The 22,499-nt window shown below is 38.8% G+C and overlaps 1 protein-coding gene across 12 annotated transcripts in view; it reads right to left on the bottom strand.

Moving 5' to 3' along the window:
* Positions 1-20,360: 20,360 nt before the first annotated feature.
* The window catches only part of LOC105487840 (PPARG coactivator 1 alpha), a 716,435-nt gene continuing 714,296 nt past the window's right edge, over positions 20,361-22,499 (bottom strand). For all 12 annotated transcript variants that reach the window (XR_011621420.1, XR_011621421.1, XM_071093792.1 and 9 more), the window contains one exon: positions 20,361-20,533. Coding sequence is in view for 9 of the 12 variants with exons in the window: in XM_071093790.1 (XP_070949891.1) it covers positions 20,470-20,533 (64 nt within the window). In the remaining 3 variants the exon portion in view is untranslated. The remainder of the gene's footprint in view (positions 20,534-22,499) is intronic.

Below are 22,499 nucleotides of genomic sequence, written 5' to 3'. Positions count from 1 at the left end.
AAATATGTACATTTTGAAGTTTCAGGATTAACAGACTCCACATGCCAAGAAAAAGTCTGAAATCACACTGTAGTTCTCCCACACAGCCATAAAGATCGGACCACAAGGTGTGTGCCTTGTGAGTTTTTGTCTCTAAAGGAGCTGGTGAGTTTCCTTAGCTCTGACTTCTTTCAAAGGCTCTATGCACAAAAGTGCTCTATCCAGACATCTGTTGATAGATTAGAATTACCAAGTGGCAAACAGCATGAACATCAAATGACTCTGGAGTTCAACTTGAGATGGAGCACATGAGCCTTCCCTAAAAGAAAAGGCATCCATTAATATACGCACAACCCCATGATCAGGTGTTGTACATAATGAAAGGAAATTCTTTTAGAGCAGATGGCAAAGTAGCAGAGTGAGTGTCCAAATTAAGTCATTTATAAATTGGCCATGCTGATAACCCTGGAGATCTTTTCTTTCCTCTGACCACCTATAAACTTATCCCTACCACACATCACAGCTAATAATCATTTACTGCCTCATGGTTATGCTAATTTCTAGAGTTCCTTAGATCTTTAAAGAGTGAAGAAAATTTAGAGCGGGGACCCATCTCTGTTTCCTTCAAATCTTGCTAATTCATTGTTAGTCCATGATGCCTAATACATGTGTAGAATGATGTGAGCTTTCCTAAGAGGTCACCCTTGATGGCCAGTATTGGTAAGTTGTTTCTACTCTGACACTCTGGAGCTTTTTGAACTTAGAAAAACATAGGACTCATATTCACGTATTAGAATTATTTTCTTTGTTCCACTACCATTCATGAAGAGTAAGAATTGTGTGGGTATTATTATATCCCTAAATTCCAGCACCATGCGAGTCTACAACTTATTCTTAATAAAAAGTTTTGAATGATCAACCACAATTACCTTTCTCTTTTAGCAAACAGTAAGAATGATAGAAACATCCTTGATAAACTGGGTGTGGCTACCAATTTGTCTTCTATCTAAAACAGAATTGTTTTCCTGACAAGTTTCAGTAGTTCTGTCACATCACGATTTAGAAAGTTCAACATATTCCCTTAGAACTTTTAGAGCATGTTGGGGTAGGAATGAAGGGGAGAAAATTGTAAAATTTCCGAAAGGCTAGTACAATCTTGCTTGATGAGGCAGATAGCAAACAAATTATCTCCATTAACTCTTGTTCATTGCTAGCAACACCTCTCCTGGAGTCCTTTGGATCTTAGACTCACGAATGGGACAGACAATCAAAACATGGTTGGTTGGCTGGGCACGGTGGCTCACACCTGCAATCTCAGCACTTTGGGAGGCCGATGCAGGTGGATCACGAGGTCAAGGGATTGAGATCATCCTGGCCAACATGGTGAAACCCAGTCTCTACTAAAAATTCAAAAATTAGCTGGGCATGGTGGCACATGCCTGTAGTCCCAGCTACTCGGGAGGCTGAGGCAGGGAGAATCGCTTGAACCCGGGAGGCGGAGGTTACAGTGAGCCGAGATCACATCACTGCACTCTAGCCTGGCAACAGAGCAAAAAACAAACAAACAAACAAACATGGTTTTTCTCTAGATACCTAGTATCTCTTACTGAATTCCTTGATTCGGAGGTAGCTTAATGTTCTGGAACATAACTATGTTCTATATTTCCTCTTCTTTCACTACCTAGCTACTCCTGCTGTCACACCATGAATTTGTTTCTCTCCCTTTGAACTTTTCCTGTCCTTTACCTATTTCCGCCCTATTCCAGCAGGGAAGCTCTTCTCTTTCTCTCTGTTCCAAACCTGAATACAAATCTCTCTCTTTAGTTCTCCTTAGAATATCTAAAACAAGCTGACATTTTGAACAGACAAAGTTATAGAAAAATAACCAGATCAAATACAGGCTACATAGTTCATCTTAGCAAGTATAGTTTTGATTTTATACATCCTAGGAAATGCAGTGAAGAGCCTTCACATACCAGATTCCCTGTTCCTAATATAATTGCATTCTTGAAAGTGTTTGGCACAGTCCTTACCACAGTCCTTCCTTCCAAGCCTGGCTGTCAGCCGTGTTACCTGAGGCACCATCTTGCCTCTCCAGCACCCACATGTAGAACTACTTATTTATTATATCCTTCCAAGGATAAATGCCAACACATCTAATGACAACATTTGCTGGTTCAAAACTTGCAGACACCCAGGGCCTTTCCTCTCAGCTCCTGTTTCCTGGTGGTGAGTCTAGCCTGGTGCATAAATAATTTGCAAGGAAGTATTTCCTGATCCTGCCTTTGATCCCCTTGAGTAACCTGATCCTTCTACTCTGGATAATCATTAATTCATTACATATCTAGATAATTTTAAATGACTCACTAAAGGGAGCACCATCACCTGTATACATAGAGAAGTAATGTCTCACTTAACCATCTAACTGTACAGTTACTAGAATGTACTTAACAATAAGCACAAACACTACTTTTTTGAGATATATTGGGTTTATAGACACTTAAGTAATGGTGCTTACAATGTTCTACTGATCATTCTACTGAGTTAAAGGACTATAAGTATTAAATATATGACTGCCTATAGCAGTAATCATTATACTCTCTACATACTTGTTTATGTTTCTGTCTCCCTAAAAACCAGGAGCCTCTTGAAGTCAGAGATTATGTCTTCTTTTAAATGTTTTATTCTCCCGCACCAAGCACAGTCTGACACCTAGTTAACCCTCAGTAAATGTTTGATTAGCAAATGAACATGCAAATTAGGTCTGATACAAAGTAATTTTTGCTTTCTAGTCAAAATATTATTCCAACTTAAATCACGAAAAACATAAACAAATTCAGGTAAAGCATCATGACTGAGTGTCCTAAATGTATGTGGGAGATGGTATTATCTTAGGAATTCAAACTTGAGGATGAAAATCTGGATTTGAATCTTGCTCCTACCACTAATTAGGGACATCATTTTTGGCAAGTTTATTAACTTGGCAGTTTCCTTGTGTGAAAAATTGGGGTAATTATACTAATCTCATATAGCTGTTAATAAAATAATGTTTGTAAAGACCTTAGCACAAGCCTGGCACAGTAAGCATTTATAAAATGGAAGCTTCTGTTGTTATCAGTGTATCATTGTAACAATAGCACAAATGACACTGCTGAAGAGGCTCTTGATTAAGAGATGCCTAGAAGTCTAAGCAAATCATTACCTGAGGCATTTGGCTACAGATAGCTGAGTTCCATACCATGGATTTAAGTTCATAGTTAAATATGTAATCTCTAGAGACATTGACAAGAGCCAAATGAAGACTCTTAGGTGGAACTAGGGGTTTTGAATGGACAGTGATGCATGAACCCAGCAATGAGCCCAGAACAGAAATGTTATCTGACCACATAAAGACTAGGACCAGTAGAGACAAAGAGCAATGACTCATGGTCCTGCAGGGAGAACTCATGCTCAGAAAGGGACACCAAGTCTTCATGTCCAAGGCAATGGATTCATACTAAGTCTCATCAGATATAGAAAGTATTTCAAGTATTGGACTAATACGGAAGGAGCTAAAGAGAACAGAGTTAGGTCAGTAGAAACCAGCCTGGCACAAAGCCTGCAGTGCCTAAGGAATGACCATGGCATTGGGGTAATGGTCTAGAGCTAAAGTTGGCCAAAAGAAAATCCTGTATGGTGAGGCTCTATGCATATGACGAACACGTTGGGAGTCTGTCAAACTAAAATCATGTTCAAAGTAAAATCATGTTTGCATGACCAACAACAATGCATCAATCAAAACGTACATCCAAGTCCAGGATGTAGTGAGAAATCGGAAATACATGATAGCATCAAATGCCTATAGCAGTATGATACAGCAGAAAGGCTCAAGAGGAAAAATTTGAAAGAAAATGCCACAGACAAACAAAGTTATGGACATATACCATGACCCAGGGCTAAGTTGACCTAAACAGGCATGTTCTAGGATATATTCTTCCTTGTATTAAATGTGAAAGAGGTTCCAGTAAAGAAATTGTTTCTGTGCTCAAGTAACTAAGAAAAGCCACATGCTAAAGCCCTTTTAGGGAGGTACATTATATTAGCATATTAATAAGCTGAAAAGTCTTGCTAAAAAGCATGCATATATTTATTTAATCTAACACTTCTCAATCTTCTAGGGCCACTCTTTGCTTTTCATAATACTTAATATTCTCTGAAGTAACTTTGGAAAATGCTAGCCCCAAACCACCCATATTATAGTAACTACTTGCATTTGATCTTCAGTTTCCTCATTTTGATAACAGATACCAGTAAACACCATGACAAAGTGTAAGGATCAAATCAGGTAATGTATAGTAAGCACCAAGAAAAGCACCTGACATGTTAAGTGCTATTTAGAAACAATGAAAGTTAACAAGAAGAGTTATTGAGAGTAATAGTAGCTAAGAAGAATAATATTCCCATTAGAAATAGTGTATCTTTGAAATATTAAAACTAATACTCATTGGATTATTTCAGCTAATGTATTTTTGTGTCTGTATCCTTTCTCCAAGAATATTTATCTTTAGATCCTCTCTCTGAGGTCTCATGTTATAAAACATAGTATTAATCATTTCTTGTTTCCTCTTCACAACAAATTGTCAGTCACTGTCAATCTTTGTCAATATCTCTCAATTTCTGATCACTGTCAATTCTCAGATCTCATCTATGTGGCCACCCAACTTCTGTCTTGTTTTCTTCCAAAAGCAGCATCATTTTGAGTGAAAACTGAAAAACAAAACAATACAACCCCCTCTTCCACCCCGCACACAAACAACATAACTTACCTATTTTCTTTCATTTGGATTTTCAACAGGAATGAAGAATCAGATAAAACTAAAAATCTTAAAATTGAAACTCAGAGAAGAATAATAAAAAGGAAGGATCCTCCTTCCCACAACATACACATCTCAGTGACACCAAAGTCGTTACAGGTCTTGCACAAGGTTGAGTTCTAGAGAGTCAATGTTGAGTTTTCAATAGCCCTGGGCTTCTCCCTAGAATTTGACATTCTTAAATCCACCTTCCTATTTGGTATCTCCAGCTGGATATCAAAACTAAATTCTTGATTGAGCCCCTTGGCTACCAAATTCCTTGTTCCACAGTCATTCAGTAAATGCAGTAAACAGCACCCCAATCTTATTGCTCACCCAGAAGGCTCGGGGTTATCTTTGACGTTGCCCTCTCTTACACACCACTTCCAGCTCTGCAGCAAAGCCTATCAGTTCCATCACTAATATATGCCCTTGACTACTGTGCAAAGCCATCACTATCTCTTCCACAGATGACTACACTTTCCTCCTAGAAGATATATCTCTGCTTCTACCCAGTGATTCTTCTAACATGTTAGTACTCTAATGCAAGCCTCCCAGAAGCTTCCTGGCTTACTCATAGAGTTATTTAAGTTCTTCCTGGGGTCCCTGAGGGTCTGCATTCTCTATCTTCCCACCCCACCTTGTCACATCTCTAAGTCTCCTCTCATACCTTTTTCTCTTGTCTCTGGCCTTTTTGCTTCCTCTAGAACATTCAAGAATGTGCCTGTCTCACAGTGAGGATTAAATGATTAATACAAATAGAGAGCTTAGGTCTGCATAATATTCATTTTATGTCTTAATATGTTAAGACTACTATGTCCTTTTTTTCTTCTCTGTATATTTTTACCACATCATGTACCATCTTACTATTTTATAAACAGCATTGAGGAATGCTGCTACCTCAGGGCACTTTCTCTAAGTATTCCCTCTGCCTCAATAGTCTTCCCCTGGAAACCACATGGTCTGCAGCTTCATTGTCTTCAAATCTCTACTAAAATCATCTTATCAATACATCCCTCTCTGATTACACTGCATAAAATAGCACCTATGACACACAATGTGGTGAAAATATAAAGAAGCAAAACAAAAAAGTCATAGGAGCTCCAAATGGCTGTGAAACATTATTAATTGATACTAACTGTGAGTAAGATGTGGATTTAGCACTTTATATGAATTGATTATTTAATCCTCATAACAGTTCTATGATACAGTTAACATTAGTAATTCAGGTTTTTCTATAAGAAAGTTAATGTACATAAAACTTACTAACCTGCATAAGGCCACACAGCTGAAAACTGATAAACCTAGGATTTGAACCTAGGCATTTTAAATTGATAGTCAATATGTTTATTTACACTACGGCCTGTGTTTCATGCTGATCTTTTCATTTTAGTGTACTTAGAGTCCATCTTTCTCTTATTCAGCAGTGTTTTGTAGGCACCCACTGTGTGTCATGCTTTAGTTCTAGGGAAAAAATATTGGTAAGTAATTAATTTGGAGAGGTAGCCAGGGCTCAGATCATATATGGTCCTCCAGACACTGGTGAGAACCTTAGGTGTTTTTCTAAGTGTGATGAGAAATCATTGGATTGATATGATCACATTTGCAACACTCTGGTTGCTGAATGAAAAGTAGACTGCAGGGGGCAATAGAGGAAGCTGGGAGGTCAAAAAAGAGGCTATTGCTAGGTCCTGCTCCACAAGAACAATGTTGGATGGAGTATGGATGGTGTCTGTGAAGGAACTGGTAAAAACTGGTCAGAGCCAGGTTATATTTTAGAGGAAGAACTAACAGCATTTGCTGATGGATCGAACATACATCTTCCACATTCTTTTAAATTTTCCTGTCACATTCTACAGTATGAATATCCTACTGTTTACACAGTCATTCCCTCTATAAGGCATACTTCACCCTAACCACCCCCATTGTTTTCAAATTACAAATCATACTAGGTTGTTTGTCCGTATTTGTGATTTTTTTAATGCATGAGTGATTGTTTCTATAGGGCTATGAAGTGAAATTTCTAGGTCATAGAGTACACAAAAGTTTAATATTTATACCTACAGTCAAATAAGTCTCTAAGTTATGTATATCAATCAGCCTGTGCCAACTGTTGTTTCTATAGTCCACTCTTTCCAATGTATTGCCAATGTGATTTCAATCTGACGTTGAAAATAGGCCCGCTCTCTGTTTCCCTGTCTGTCTGCAGGTTATGCTGGAACTCAACCTCACCTGTACACCAGTGAACCATAAGATGGTCCTTGCTACATCACTAGCCTTCCCTTATCTAGTAATTGCAATGCCCAAGCAAATTCCCCCTTACTACTATCTTTTCTGGGCAAAGATGAGAAATCACAGAGAGAGAGGAGGTGTGGTAAGTTTCAAAAGAAATTGTAACTGCTGCATTTAGCTACCCGTGTAAATACCCGAATACAAGGAGAGCCCTCACAAGTCTGGTTATTTCCTTGTCAGGAAGTGTCTTTTCACAAGCCTGGTACAAGGTCAGGCAGTGCCTTCAGGGGCTGTTAAGAACAGGTTGCTCTGTAATTAACTGATTTGCTACAATACAGTAGTAAGGCATGTGTTTCCTCTAACCTTGAATATAACCCAGTGCATAGGTGCTCATTGACCTGTAAGTTAAGAGCTTTCAAGGAAAAGAGATAACTGTGCCCAATAATCTTTCCTACCAAGCCCTCATAACCCTCCACTATCTTGCACACTCACCCATAGATTGCCTATCACAACAGACTGTAGACTTTCTGATAAACAGTACTTGATACTTTCTAAACTTACTCCTATTAACCCTTTCAACCTTACATGCCTGGAAGCCAAGCAGGCAGGGTGATATTATTCTAAGTTTACTGAGGTCAACTTGAGGAATGGAAAGGTTAATTGACTTGGCCGAGGTCATAAAACAAGCTACAAAGAAAGCCAATAACAGAATTCAGATCTCTAGAAATGTTTCCAGTCTAGTGTGGGAAATGTGAAATGAAGTATATTTCTCCAACTGCACTGTTCTTTTCTACAATCTCATCCCCCAGGAGCAACCTTGCTTTTCAAATTCTTCTTAGTTATATTACCACATGATGACACAGAAAATGGCACTTCTCGTATAAAGTATGAGAATCAATGGATGATGATGTCTTGCTGTCCAAGTGGCCAGCCTTGAGCCCCAGCCATTCCATAGCTTGCCAGAGTCCCTTAAAGGATGAAGGCTTCAGAGTCTTTACCAACTGTAATCCCTTTGGGGAAAACCAATAAGGAAACATTCCTCATTCTTGTAAAGTTCAACTTTATGCAAAGAGCAATCTCCCTCTGCTTGAGGAAAGATATAAAAGTATGGTAGTATGCTCAGATTTGAGATTGTGTGTATGGTGGGGGAAATTCAAGGCCTGCGGTTTGTAGTGGCTCCTGAATGGAGCTATAGGAGACCATGGTTTTGGAAGAGGTAGCTAGGAACAATGTCATAACTCAGGTAACGATGAATTACAGGACCATGAACATGGCAATGAGACAGAGAGCAGGCACTGATTTAAAATAAATGTCTTAAGAGGTGGTGACCATCTGTGTGGATTGTTGTAGCAGGAGTCAAGGATGTCTTCAAGATGGTTAGATTTTAAACTGCTCCCTCATGCTCCCTTCTCAATACTTCAACATACAATCTCAAATCCGACATAGTTATCTTTCTAACACAAAAAAATTAGTCACACTTTCTTTAAAAGCTTTACTTTTTTTTTTTTTTATCAGGCATAAGAAAAGGTCCAGACTCATTTCCTGGGCATACAGAATTCTTCAAAGCCAGTGCCTAGAAAAAAGGCACCAGATTTCTCTCTCTTTACTACCTATCTCAAAACTGGCCTTCAAGTCACACAGAAGGATGATCATTCCCTTTCTAAAACTGAGTTCTTTTATACCTTCAGGATGGTCTTTGCTGTTGACTTTACCTTGTTCTTTGCCTGGCAAACTCCTACTCAAGGACCAACTCAAATGTCATCTCCAATTTAAGATTTTTCCCAAATCTAACAAACGTGTAGTTTCTCCCTCCCTTTTCCTCACATAGAACTTTGTACTTCCCACATATTAACTATGATCTGCTTATGTCTGTCTCTTCCATCGGACAATGAAATTTCCCACCAAGGTGAATGCTAAGAAACTCAGCATCATCATATAGTAGCGGTATATAATAGATATTCCATAGGCGTTTGTTGGCGGAATTAAATAAACACATTTTCCATGCTTGATCATATTTGAAGACTAAGAAAATAAGGATCTCACCTTCCTCCAACATCCTACTAGAAGTTGGCCTCAACGGTGCGTTGAACTGGCTTAAAGTAATACATAATCTCTTTTCTAACTTAAGATTTTAAGTGAGTTACTTAATATCTTGGGGCCATCTTTCTCTCACTTGTAGAATGAATATAGTAATTCACACTTTATAAGGTTGCTTGAGCATTCATTGTGACCCTAAGACTCGGTACATTCCAGGATGTTGAGTAAACCCTTCTCCATTCATGCTTTTCTTCATTAAAGCCTCTCTGAACAATAATGAAAATATTTCTTCTACAATACTCATCTTCATTTACATTTACAGCTTATCTTTTATAAAGTGCACACATTTACTTCTTTAGTTTTATTTTTCAAAGGCAGAATTTTGCTCCACCACCCAGGCTGAGTACAGTGATGTAATCAGAACTCACTGTAACCTTGAACTCCTAAGATTAACTGATCTTCCCATCTCAGCCTCCCTAGTGGCTGGAACCACAGTCACGTACCACCATACCTGGCTAATTTTTATTTTTTTACGGGAATGGGGTCTTGCTATGTTGTCCAGGCTAGTTGGCTAGTTTTGAACTCCTGGGCTCAAGTGATCCTCCCACCTCAACCTCCCCAAATGCCAGGATTACAGGTGTGAGCCACCACTGCTGGCCTTATATTTACTTTGGTAATTATTTATCTATGTGAACATAACACTTTTAAGACCATATGAATAGATATACCTTTATGTATATAAATCAAAATTTTGAAATAGTATTCCCACAAAATATATTGTTGTTGCTAAATAAATACCCATATAGACACAATATATAAATGGCTGAAAATGTGGTTATATTATAGTAATAACCTGAGATATATAATATGGAAGTTAAGAGGTTAGCCTAGAAGTAAGAAACATACCTGAATTCTGACAATGTCCCTTAAAAGACGAACTTGTGATGCTTCAGTTTCCTTGACTGTATCATGGATGTGATAAACCTATATATAACTCAAAGAGTTATCATGAGGTATGAAAGAAACATTAAATGTAAAGCAGTTGGCACAGAACCTAGCACATGTTAAACTCAATAGATGTTATTTGTATGGTTCCAATCATTATTATTATTTCTCTGGCTTTCACCCAAACCTGCTATTGCCAACTTCAAGATCTCTGATAATCTTACTCACCTATTCTGAGCATTCCTACAGGGTGTCCTCACTGTGCCTGTGAACATGGCATCTCAGCCTTCACCAAATGGAGAGTGTAGGAAGAAGGGATGGTGGCTATTGGCGAAGAAAGTGTATGACTGCAGCAGCTCCACCCAAGAAGCTGTGTACCTCTTTTTTTTTTTTTTTTTTTTTTTTTTTTTGACTGAGTCTCTCTCTGTCGCCCAGGCCCTAGTGCAGTGGTGCAATCTCGGCTCACTGCAAGCTCCACCTCCCGGGTTCATGTCATTCTCCTGCCTCAGCCTCCTGGTAGCTGGGACTACAGGTGCCCACCACCATGCCTGGCTAATTTTTTTGTATTTTTAGTAGAGACGAGGGTTTCACTGTGTTAGCCAGGATGGTCTTGATCTCCTGACCTCGTGATCCACCCGCCTCGGCCTCCCAAAGTGCTGGGATTACAGGCATGAGCCACCACGCCCGCCCATACCTCTTCTTAGTCAAATCTCATTGGTGCCATCAATGTCGTAATCTACCCTTCAACCCTCTACCATCCTTCTGCCCTCACAGCCACCTCGAGGCACGGCCTCCTCCTATTCTTCTGCTACCCGGGCCCTAGGTGTTCTCCTGATGTGCCAGAGTAACTCTGGGTTCTGTGTCAAAAGTGGAGAAAACATTCTGCTACATCTGTTGTATTACGCTTGTGACACAGGCACAAAAATAATTTTGTCTTGTGACTCAATATCCTATAGAGTTTTCAGTGTGGGAGAGATCGAGGGAGCCTGTAGCTTAGGGTACAACAGGAATGATCTAAATAATTTTATTACAATCACTGTTATTTATGTTCCAATAATAGAGTCAGGTTACTAGATACAGACAATGTATTTGTCTTATATTTCCCTTAAGAAGAGAAAGTCACTCTCATTAGCACTCCTCAGAGTCTCCCATCCCAGTTCTATGCACAGTGATTCTGAACCCTTGTGTGCCTGGGAACAGAACCCAAAATGGACTAACATAAGATCAAAATCTCTTTGACATCTTGTCTTTTTCCTTAGAAAAGAAAAATCATAAGAATTTGGCATCCTCTTCATGGCATTATGTGAATATGAAATACTGATATTCTTCCTCCAGATCTTTGAGTCCGTTTCATGGCTTGGATACCCTCTGCAATGCCACAACAACTTTAAGAGAACTCATATCCCAAGGTTGGGATCCCAGCCTTGGAATAAAGGAGTTCTCTCCCAGCAGATCCCTCCTTCATTAGTACTTGGTAGAAAAATAGATTTTTGGCATATACTTTCCACCCATTTGTCAAGCATGCCCTGACATAGCTGAATCCCAGCAACGAACACAATTTAAGGCTAAGCTTGATTCTCCTGTCCTCGAACAGATTTAAGCACTACTTCAGAGCCATTATCAGGAACCTCAGTTTTTATTATACCACCTGCCTGCGTATTTGCCTGTTAAATGTGAGGTTCTATTGGCTGAATAGTCAAGAGCAGAAGGTTTGCTGTGCACGATTCCTGATGTGAACTGCATTTCTTCAAAGTATGGGCATGCACAAGGGAAGCATTTAATAAATGTCTCTTAAAGATAATGACCTGCATGGAAGTATCACTTTATACGAAGACATTTTGGGTCATCCAAAGGCATTCAGGACCTTACAGAAAATAAAACCTATTCGATTAGTTCCCTTCATAGATTTAAGCACTTAAAAGTAATGGATCCATATAAATTACTTCATTCCCTACTTACACCAATTAAAATTTCCTCAGATGGTTCAGTCAGTGGCCATATGTATTATAGCTCTAGTAACGCTCATCTCTTTCATAGATGCAAGTCAACCATATGTAGTAACATAGGCTGTGCCAGAAGTACCAAAATAGTTTTTGAAAATGAATGCTTCTGCACTGTGGCTCATAAAATCACCTGTTAATTATAAACATAAGTTTACTCAGCCTAGTATTAGTTGAATGACATAAATGTAATTTCTAAAACGCAGGGAAATCAGCAGCTAAAGGGAGTCACTAAAGACTTAGTAAAAAAGTAATAAGATTAGGCCATGTTACTATCATCTCCTAATCCACATGGTTTTCCAGGAAACATGTAGAGCTCAGTGCACTCCTCTGAAGCACAGCGGTACATGGCCTCTGCAATGGTTTTGCTTAAAAAGAACAACCTACCATAAAAAACAATGAAGCACTGATGCATGCTACAACATGGAAAGACCTTGAAAATATTAGGCATAGTAAAAGAAGCCAGTCACAAAAGGCCACATGGTATATGGTTACATCCATACAAAATCTCCAGAATAGGTAAATCCATAGAGAAAGGAAGTAAATTTGTGGTTGCCAGAGTCTAAGGGAGGGAAGAATAGGAAGTGACTGCTGATAACTACAATATTTCTTTTTTTTTTTTTGAGACGGAGTCTCGCTCTGTCGCCCAGGCTGGAGTGCAGTGGCGCGATCTCGGCTCACTGCAAGCTCCGCCTCCCGGGTTCACGCCATTCTCCTGCCTCAGCCTCCCGAGTAGCTGGGACTACAGGCGCCCACAACCGCGCCCGGCTAATTTTTTTTGTATTTTTAGTAGAGACGGGGTTTCACCGTGGTCTCGATCTCCTGACCTTGTGATCCGCCCGCCTCGGCCTCCCAAAGTGCTGGGATTACAGGCGTGAGCCACCGCGCCCGGCCACTACAATATTTCTTTTAAGGGTGATGAAAGTTCTAAAATTAGACAGTAACGATGGTTGTATAACTCGGTGACTCTTCTAGGAACCACTGAATTGTACACTATAAAAGTGTAAATTTTATGGTAGATGAATTATATCTCAACCAACCAGGGTGTGGTAATAAGTGGAGCCTAGAAACAGGGAAGGATGAAGCATGATAAAGAAAGGTAAGGCCTGGTCAAAATCAAAAGCCTCAGAAGGGCTACACTGGAATTATCCCTTCCTACACAAGCCTGGAAAATAAAGTCCAGAATAATCTTTGGACCTTAGAGTTTCTATTGCCAAGATCCAAAAATCAAGTTACTGACATGTTTGTGTTTTCTGTTTTCTTTCTTTCTTTTCCCCCTCACTGGATTTTCTAATAATTTTGAGTCAGGTGGAGGGGAGTCTGCTTTTCTCGTGCTGTTCATTATGGAAATTGATTTGACCCTTATTTGCATCTATTTGCACTGCCATCAAGCTGATTTAGAATCCAAGGGTGGTTGCAACCTCCTCTGAAGCTGGCAGATTTGCTCTAAAAACAGAGCCCTGGAACTTTCCAACCAGCTCTGAAGAACTTGGTCTCTTGCCCTTTTGATTTCTGCACAGTATGGGCAGAGTTTCAGAGAAATACAACTAGTGGTAAAGAAAAGAAAGGAAACCTTTGTTGCCATCTGCTATAAATAGCCTCCATTCCCTTGCTTTCCCTCCAAGCTGCTAGTCAACCCTGCTGTCGTGGGTTGCACATCTGAAATAAATACATTGGTCCTTGGAGCAGGTGGCCCCAGGCCAGTTTGCAGGCTGCCAACCAGAAGCAAATGTGTTCAATCTTAAACAATCCAATATAGCTTGAGCATGGCAATTATCCCTGTTGGACTGACTCACAAGTTTCTTACTAGCCTCGGAAGGGCAGGACTGCAACTTGTAGGCCAATGTGCCAAGGTGATAAGAACTTAGGAGAAGGCAGAGTTTACCAGGTTTAGCTGTTCTTCCCTCTCTTCTCTGCTTTCCCTTTCCTTTATCCAACACCTGCTCTGCTTGGTTTCTTTATGTATCCAACAACAACCCCCATCCTCACCTTCCCTATGCACCTTCTCTATTGTCAAAATGGAAATCACTTTATTGCTGTTTATGATTGTAAAGTATTAAATTCTCATTGTCAAAGAAGAAAGATAAATTTATATAGAAAGAGAAGAAAAAAGGCATAACAATTAACTGTACTCTCACTGCAAAGAAATTCACTCATACTTCAAATGCATAGTCTTCAAATTCAAAGGGACTATTTTCTTTTTCCAAAATGAAACCTAAGAGACATATCTAATTTTCACTTCGAAATCCATCATGTGCCTCTTTCCACTTCAATAAATATAGATCTACACTACCATTTTTAGCAATCTCTATAAATGTATCCATAATTTGGGCAGTTAGTCTGTTTCTTCTATATATATATATACACACACACACATATATATATATATACACACTCATAGATAATGTACACAGTTGCAGTTTTTTTCATATCTCCAAATTTATCCATGAGGCCCTCATTCTGTCCTCAAGTTTTCCATATTTCCTCCGTCGCACCTGACATCTGTGCCTTCTGCTGCCCCGAACTGTCTGATCATCACAAGTTATCCATCCTAGGCTCTACTCCTTAAGACAGTATCTGCTTGCTGATAACCGGAAAGCTGTAAGGAATAAAGTGAGCTAATGGGTTAATTGGTAGAGTGGCCTTTATTTAGTTTCCACAGATAACTGGAATAGGGATGGTTTTAGAAATAACCTGACATGGCATTTCCCCAAGTTGTCGGTTCATAAGAATTTAGGTTGGGGTGCAGGGGCTAGGTTGAGTATTTAAAAGTCTGCTGACTTCTACCGCAGAGATTTCAATGTGATTAGTCTGGCATGGGGTCTGGAAAGCTGTCATTTAATAAGGATTCCATGAGATTCTTTTGATGAGTCAAATTTCAGAAACCCTGATTTTATCCAATTTCTTTATCTTTAAAATGAAGTAATACAAGAGCAAATATATATAACTTGTCTCATTTACATGAACTATTACGGGCAGGACTTAAGGTAATGTCTACATCTTTCTATCCCCAAGCCTGTCATCTTTTCACTGCCTTAGAGCTATTTTTTCTAAGGAAAAATTGTACTAGAACTTTAACTTCTGATTAGAATACTGTAGCAGAAAAGATTTTTGCCTGGTACATAGTGATAACTCTAGAACTCAAAGTGTACTTAAGAAAGATTGACTCTGAGGCAAGAAATGGCATTTTATTGACACTCAAATCATATATCATGCAAATGGCTGTTTACTTCCTATTTGGGTGTGTGCACGTGTGTGTACGTGCACAGCCACATGTTGGTCTTAAAAATAATTAAAGTTAAATATGATTATAGAACCAATAATATAAGAATAAACCTTCTGTAGAGCTTTTTCTAGACTTGTTTCCAATGAGGAAAAAAAAATACCAGTGCTAATGCAGAAAGACTGGATCTAATCAAAAGCAAAGTTTTTCCTTTATTAGAGTCTATCTTCATCTGTGCAGAACTGCTTCAGTAAGATATTCAACTTTCATTGAAAATATGTGAAACGAAGAACACACAGCCTTAAACTGATATTTAATAGGGAGCTACTTACATGGTCTGGTAGTCACCTCGGTCTTGGTGTTTATATACCTGGTAGAATTTTTTTTTTTTATTCAAAACTTTACAAAGATAACAAAAGTGGTCATTTAAAAAGTCCTAACTCATGGCATAAGAACTACAATGAAGTTCTTCCAATTTCTGGAAGACTATAATTCTTCCAGTGGGAATAGCTTTAGGTAGCACACCGTGTTGAACACTTTGTGTAGATGGATAGCCTTACTGACTATCATGGTACCTGCTATGGAGTGAACTATGCTTCCCCTTTGCCCCCAAATTCGTATATTTAAGTCTTGATTCTCTAGTCCTCAAATATGACCTTATTCAGAAATAAGGTCCTTGTAGATATAATTAGTTTAGTAAAATGAGGCCAGACTAGCATAGGGTGAGCCTTCCATGTAGTGATTGGTATCCTTAGTAAAAGGGGAAATTTGGACACAAAAGCAGACACACACACAGGAAGAATGCCAGGTCAAGACTGGAGTTCTACTGCCATAAGCCCTGAACTACCAAGAGCTATGAGAGAGGCCCAGGACAGGTTGTCTCCTAGAGCCTTCAGCGAAACATGATCTTCCAACCCTTTGGTCTAGGACTTTTGGCCTCCAGATCAGTGAGAAAATATATTTCTGGTTTCTAAGCCACTCAGTTTGTGGTACTTTGTTACATCTGCCTAGGAAACTAACAGAGTACCCTTCAGAACATGACCTCCAACCAGGTGATACATTTTAAGGCAAGGACAATGCAACAATGGGTTAATACCCATGACACTCACTGGTTTAATCATACAAAAGCTTAATGGATTTGGAGATCCTAATGCCAGTGAGAGACACCTGCAACAAGATACTGAGCCTGATTTTCTTGAAATAGAAGCTGATTCTTCCCCTCAGCTATTTCTTGTTCCTTATGCAGCTGCACATCAATGGTAAGACAAGGGTGTCTATGCTTGCACAGGTGGCTAATCCTGGGTCATTGGATTGCTGGCATCAATGAATACAAAGAGGGCCAGATTTCAAACATCAAGTGTCCCTAGGGACATCTCTTAATACTTATTATCTAATAGTAATAATGAATAGAAAACTGAATCTACCCAGTGTCCTCCTGAACTCCCACCAAAGACAAGATCACTAAGGACACAGACCTGTTGAAAGCATCCCGCCAAGGTGTGAGGAACCTGAAATATATGGTAGAAGATGGGAATTATTATGGACAACTTAAGCTTTATGACCAGCCATTAAAGCCAAACCAAAGCAACTAAATATTATGATTCTTTATGCTTTCTCATCTTGCACTAATTTATATCATGACTGTTGGCTAACGTTTTAAGTTTCCTGTAGAAGAATGAAGAAATTGACATCACTTTCACTATGATATATTTAATAGTAATGTTTTTGTGTGTCTCTTATTTGGGCTGTACGTGTTAGAGAACAAGAATGGTTGCCCAGGGATGAGAGGACTTGACTGTGTTTAGGTCATCTCTTTTTCTCTCTTGATCTGCTCATTTCTCTTCCACATCTTGTTCTTTGCTTTGGGAGGCTAATCTATAAAAATGTCATCAATGGACTCCCAGAATCTCTGGCTTCCTGTTAGAGTCAACAAATGGGGATCACTGGCTAGAAACCAATGAAAGGGAAAAAGAGGAAATCATGTAGTTTTCCTCACTCTCCCCATTAAGTCATTGTGCTTGACTGGCTATATTCTCATTAGAAGATGAGAGGGCCTATCAAGTGGTCTTCATCTTATATTTTTCTCCTTTGCTTCCAGTAACTATTCTCTCTCTCTGCTCCTTTATTCCTAGAAATGTTAATGTTTGCTGCCTACCCCCACGTTAATAGTCCCTGGTTATGTCTCTCTATTCTTTGTGGTTTCCTATATCTTTGAAAGCACTTTCTCTATTAAACAGTCTTCAAATTACTTGATTTGAGTGTGTCATCATTTATTTGCTAGGACTCTGACAGAAACTTTTGTTTAACCATATGTATAAAGTAAACAAAATTATATTTAGCAAATTCAAATTGTATGTAAATGAAATTCCCATTTTAATTTCCAATTATTCCTCCCTAACAAATTGATAAAAACCCCTAGCTGACAGTGAGTGGGTTCAATCTAGTATAGATTTCGTTCTATTGGCAGTGGCTGTATTTGGCTAACCCTCAATTCATGAGAATTGAGTTGCTCTTGTCCCATGGCGGTCTGCATTAGGTTGTTCTCTTCTTATATCCAGGACATTTTTATATCCGAGTTGATTTTTCTCAAATGTTAGTAGTTTTAAGTTTTACTTGGACTATCTGCTTATTTAGCTATGCTATCTCTAAAATTTGTTCTCCCTTCAATGTATTTTTGCAAAGTTCTACCCAGGTGTTATTTTACCCTGGCAATGGCTTCATCCCCACCTCTCTCCCTATATTCTTCTTCTCACTTTCCTTCCTCCCCTTTCCTCTCATTACTCTGTAATTGCACAGAGTGATGGGAGAGCATTTCATTCTGCCTGTCTCATGGAAGAGGCAACTTTCCTATTGGGAACTAAGGTCAAAGGGGCATGTCCCCTGTTTAACAGTGGCTGTAGCTTCTTAGAGGTGTTATTATTAAACTATCATATGTGTGATTTCAGATGGTTTCACTACAGTCTTCCTGCTACTGATTTTATGTAGGAATTCTTTACAGAATATGTCAGCTGTTAACAACACACTGCCCTTGAAGCATTTTGACATAATAGATATTTGAGTCAAGAGGAAACAGTATGGTCCATGAAGCACCCCATCATCATCATAATCAACAACATTTTGAAGATAGTATATTTTGGGGAAACAACGTTTTGAATCATGTCTTGGTACCATAGGCACTTTTGGGGTGGATTCTTCCATTTTTATGATAAGCAAAACCTTCTTTTGGCCAAGCATGGTGGCTCACACCTGTAATTCCAGCACTTTGGGAGGCCGACACAGGCAGATCACTTGAGGTCAGGAGTTTGAGACCAGCCTGGCCAACATGGCGAAACCCCGTCTCTGGTAAAAATACAAAAATTAGCCGGTCATTTTGGCTCATGCCTGTAATCTCAGCTACTAGGGAAGCTGAGGCAGGAGGATCACTTGAGCCTACAAGGCAGATGTTGCAGTGAGCTGAGACTGTGCCACTGCACTCCAGCCTGGGTGACAGAGTGGGACTTGGTCTCAAACAAACAAACAAAAAATACTCTTTTAGAGACTTTGACTCAGAGCCTTCTTTCTCTCTTGAGTTGAGGTCATTCAACTCAACTCTGTGAAATTCAGTATGATTCCCCTTAATTCCAACCCCAAAATATATCTGAAACACTATGTGTGCTTGGTACTGTAAGAGATTCAATAATGACTAAGTTGCTGTCATGTTATTCTTAGTACATTTCCAGTCTCAATTTCACTTCTTCTTGCTTATCACCCATATTTGTCTCTCCCTGATGTGCTCAGGTCCTTCATGCTATTCCCTGGTTGGCCAAAGCCTGATAGTTCTGTGTCCTATCCTTGCTTGGACCTCACGAAGCTAAAGCTCTTTTTTCATTATTTGTAAGAAAATAGTCCTACTCTCCATGCATTCCAAGCAAGACATGCCTTAATCAATGTACAAGATCTAATAAACTCATTTTCACTATTTTTCTCTAAGGCAAAATAGGAATTGGTAAGAACTAACTTGATTGTCTCTCCCTGGAGCCAAGTTTGTGTTTGGGTATAATACTATGGGGCAATGGAGTCTGCTATTAATTAATAAAACTCAAAGTTTCAATGGAAAATAAGTTGGGAAAAAGACCCTAGATAGGAAGGGCCCAGATGTTTTCCATTGATTTTCATCTTGCCAGTAGGGTTCTTTCTCCCACTGTTACCACATGGAGATTCTTTTTCCAGAGCCCTTCTCAGTGAAAACCTTAGAGGGTTCTGTGATTTGCATCTGTAATTGTGGGATTGGCTATATCAAAGAGAACAAACTCAATGTGAAAGGTGATGCCGAGAAAAAAAATCCAAAACCATTTATGCAACTGTCCTATCATTCTCCTTCCAGAGCACTTTTTTTATAGTGCTTTGGGCTGTATTTTCTCCTACATGTATTGAGACATATAATTTGCATATAATAAAATATACTCTTTTAGATTTACATTTCCATGCATTTTGATAAACTTATGTAGTCATGTAACCACTAAAAGTCAAGATTACAATATTTCTATCACTACCCCCCGCCCCACCCACTGCCAAATTCTCTTGTGTTCCTTTGTAGGTGATACCCTTTCCTCACTCCCAGACCCTATCAACATCTGATCTGAAGTCTGTCCCTTTAGTTTGCCTTCTTTGAATGTTATATAAGAGGAATCATACAGTCTTGTAGCCTTTTGAGTCTGACTTCTTTCACTTAGCATAATATTTTTGAGAGTTATTCTGTTTCATGCTTTAGAACTTCATTTCTCTTTTTATTGCTGAGTAGTGTTTCACCGTATAGTATACCACAATTTGTTTAATCAAATTTAAACATATTTTTATGTGTGTGTGTGTATATATAAATATGTATAGAGTGAGAGCAAAAGTACACCAGAGAGAGACAAACTGTAGCATTCCTTTTTAGGAGTCCACAGGATACGTACTCCTCAGGTGGTATATAAACTATGAATCATGAACCTCAGGTTAGAAACTCAAGTGTGACCCTATAAATGCCATCTTGCATCACTGTAATTATCTGCCCTCTTTATCTTAGCTTGACACACACTATCTCCTGATGCTGAAGAAATCACACAACTGTGCAAACGAATACACAGTAGATGCATTTTCATTCATTTTAGTAAGGTCTGCACAGCCACACAATAATTTTGTTTATCACTCTGCTTAGTTCCATGTTTAATTCCCAGAGAAGCCAGTCAACAGTCACCATTTACAAGTTCTCTTTATCACCTCTGTCCCCTTCACTTCCAGCAGATAATCTTGATACCTTCTTCCTAGAGAAATAGAATAAATCAAGTGTGAATGAATTCCCCATTTAATTCAAACTTACGCCTGTACTGATCCTTTCTTCCTTCTAATCTCAGACAGAGATGTGACTCTCTTTCAGGCAATGCTAATTCTTTCATCTGGGCTCTCAATACCGGTCTATCCTAAGCCTTGTTTCAGGAAACATCTCCTCCACCTGTATTATTAATGTTTCCCTCTTAAACCACTGTTTATTCTCAAGATATGATCATGTTTATCTTTTACCATATTAAAAAAAAACCTCCACTGTGTAGCTCACTTCCCATTTCTCCTCTTTCTTTATCTCACCCATTTCTCTTTTATTACAACCAAGATTTTTAAAATATGTTACTCTCACTGGTGCTAATGACTCTATTTTTCAATCCGGTGCCAATTCTGGTCATCCCAAGACTCCATTAAAATCGTTCTAAGTAATAAATAACTTAACAAATGGTCTAATTACAAAACAAATGAACTGATTATTTTTGACCTTTATAGTACCTGACCTCTTGGAAATATTTGATATTGTTGACTATTTCCTGAAATGTATTCTGTTCTTGTCTCATAAAGCAACACTCTCTCCAAACTACTTTATGAGTGTCCGCACATTTGTTGTGGTTCTCCTTGACCTCTTCTCCAACCAAGTACCACTGTGTTGATGATATCCGGCCTCTTTGTTAAGACCATTTTATTCACAGTTTACCTAATGCTCCTGGGTGACTAAACTATGATTTAATCATCTATAGATAGATAAATAAACTACCTTCTCTCTATAAATTATAAGTCACAACTCTAGACTTCATACCAGTTCACTTTTAGGAGTTCTTCTCATAAGCCTCTCAAGTCTATCCTGTTCCAAATAGATGTCAGCATTGTCACCTTTCCCAAACTATTCTCCAAACTTGTTTCTTCCCGTTATTTCTATTTCTGTGATTATTCCTATCATTTTCCTTATTGTCCAACAAGAAGCCTGAGAATCTCACTAAATTTTTATTTTTCTTAAAATTCCCATTTCTGAGTAGTCATTTAATCACTCATACATTCATCAATGCAAGAAACAGTTATTGAATGTATACCCTATGCCAGTCACTCTGCTAACATTTTGCTAGGTGGAATCTTCTCTTAGCTTTCACATTGCTTACAATTTAATGTTGCAGAGGTAACATGTTATATTCGATAAGAGCTTAAGGAGGTGGTCTCTTAGACTGCGGTGGAAGAGTCAGAGAGAACTTACCAGGGGCAACCCTTGAATTGAATGATAAAGGATGAATGGCTTGGCTAAAGAAAGGAGGAAATAATAATCCAGGAAGGAACAGCGTATTTCAAACCTTGGCAATGCGGTTCTACCTCCTAAACCACTCATAGTCATTTCACTTTCTCTCCAGATATATTGCCAGAAACTTACATACAGCAGGTCTACCATAATTCTCATACTTTTAATGCAATTAAAAAGTCTTCCTAACAGGTCTCATTGGCCTCTCATATTACCATCCTCCAATCCATCCTCTACACTGGCGCGAGAGTGATCTTTCTGGAGTACCAGCCTGAGCATATCTCTCTCCTACCTAAAATCAATCAGTAGCCCCCAATTTTTTCTATTTGCATCAAAAGACATAATGATTTAGCTCCTTGCTAGCCTGGCAGGTTCAATGAGTGACCATCATCAGGCACACTATTGATCATTCAGCTTACTGAATATGCCAATGTTCTCATCAACTTTTGATCCTTTGCATTGTGTTGGTTCTTCCTTTTAGGAATTGCTTTTTTCCTTTTGTTAGACTGATAGCCACTTACACTTCATCAGGCTCAGTTACGAGCTCTTCTTGTAAGTCCCCTTCTTATAAGAACTCATAGACCAAGTTCCTCTCAGTTATGGGTCTTGATGAAGTGTAAGTGGTTATCAGTCTAACAAAATATATTAGTCTATCCCTGTATATGCTCAGGTAAACAAACATT

Source organism: Macaca nemestrina, chromosome 3, assembly GCF_043159975.1.
Source record: "Macaca nemestrina isolate mMacNem1 chromosome 3, mMacNem.hap1, whole genome shotgun sequence".
In the NCBI taxonomy this organism is placed as follows: domain Eukaryota; kingdom Metazoa; phylum Chordata; class Mammalia; order Primates; family Cercopithecidae; genus Macaca; species Macaca nemestrina.
The sequence above is the reverse complement of the archived record's forward strand: the minus strand, read 5'-3'. Positions and strand labels throughout refer to the sequence as shown.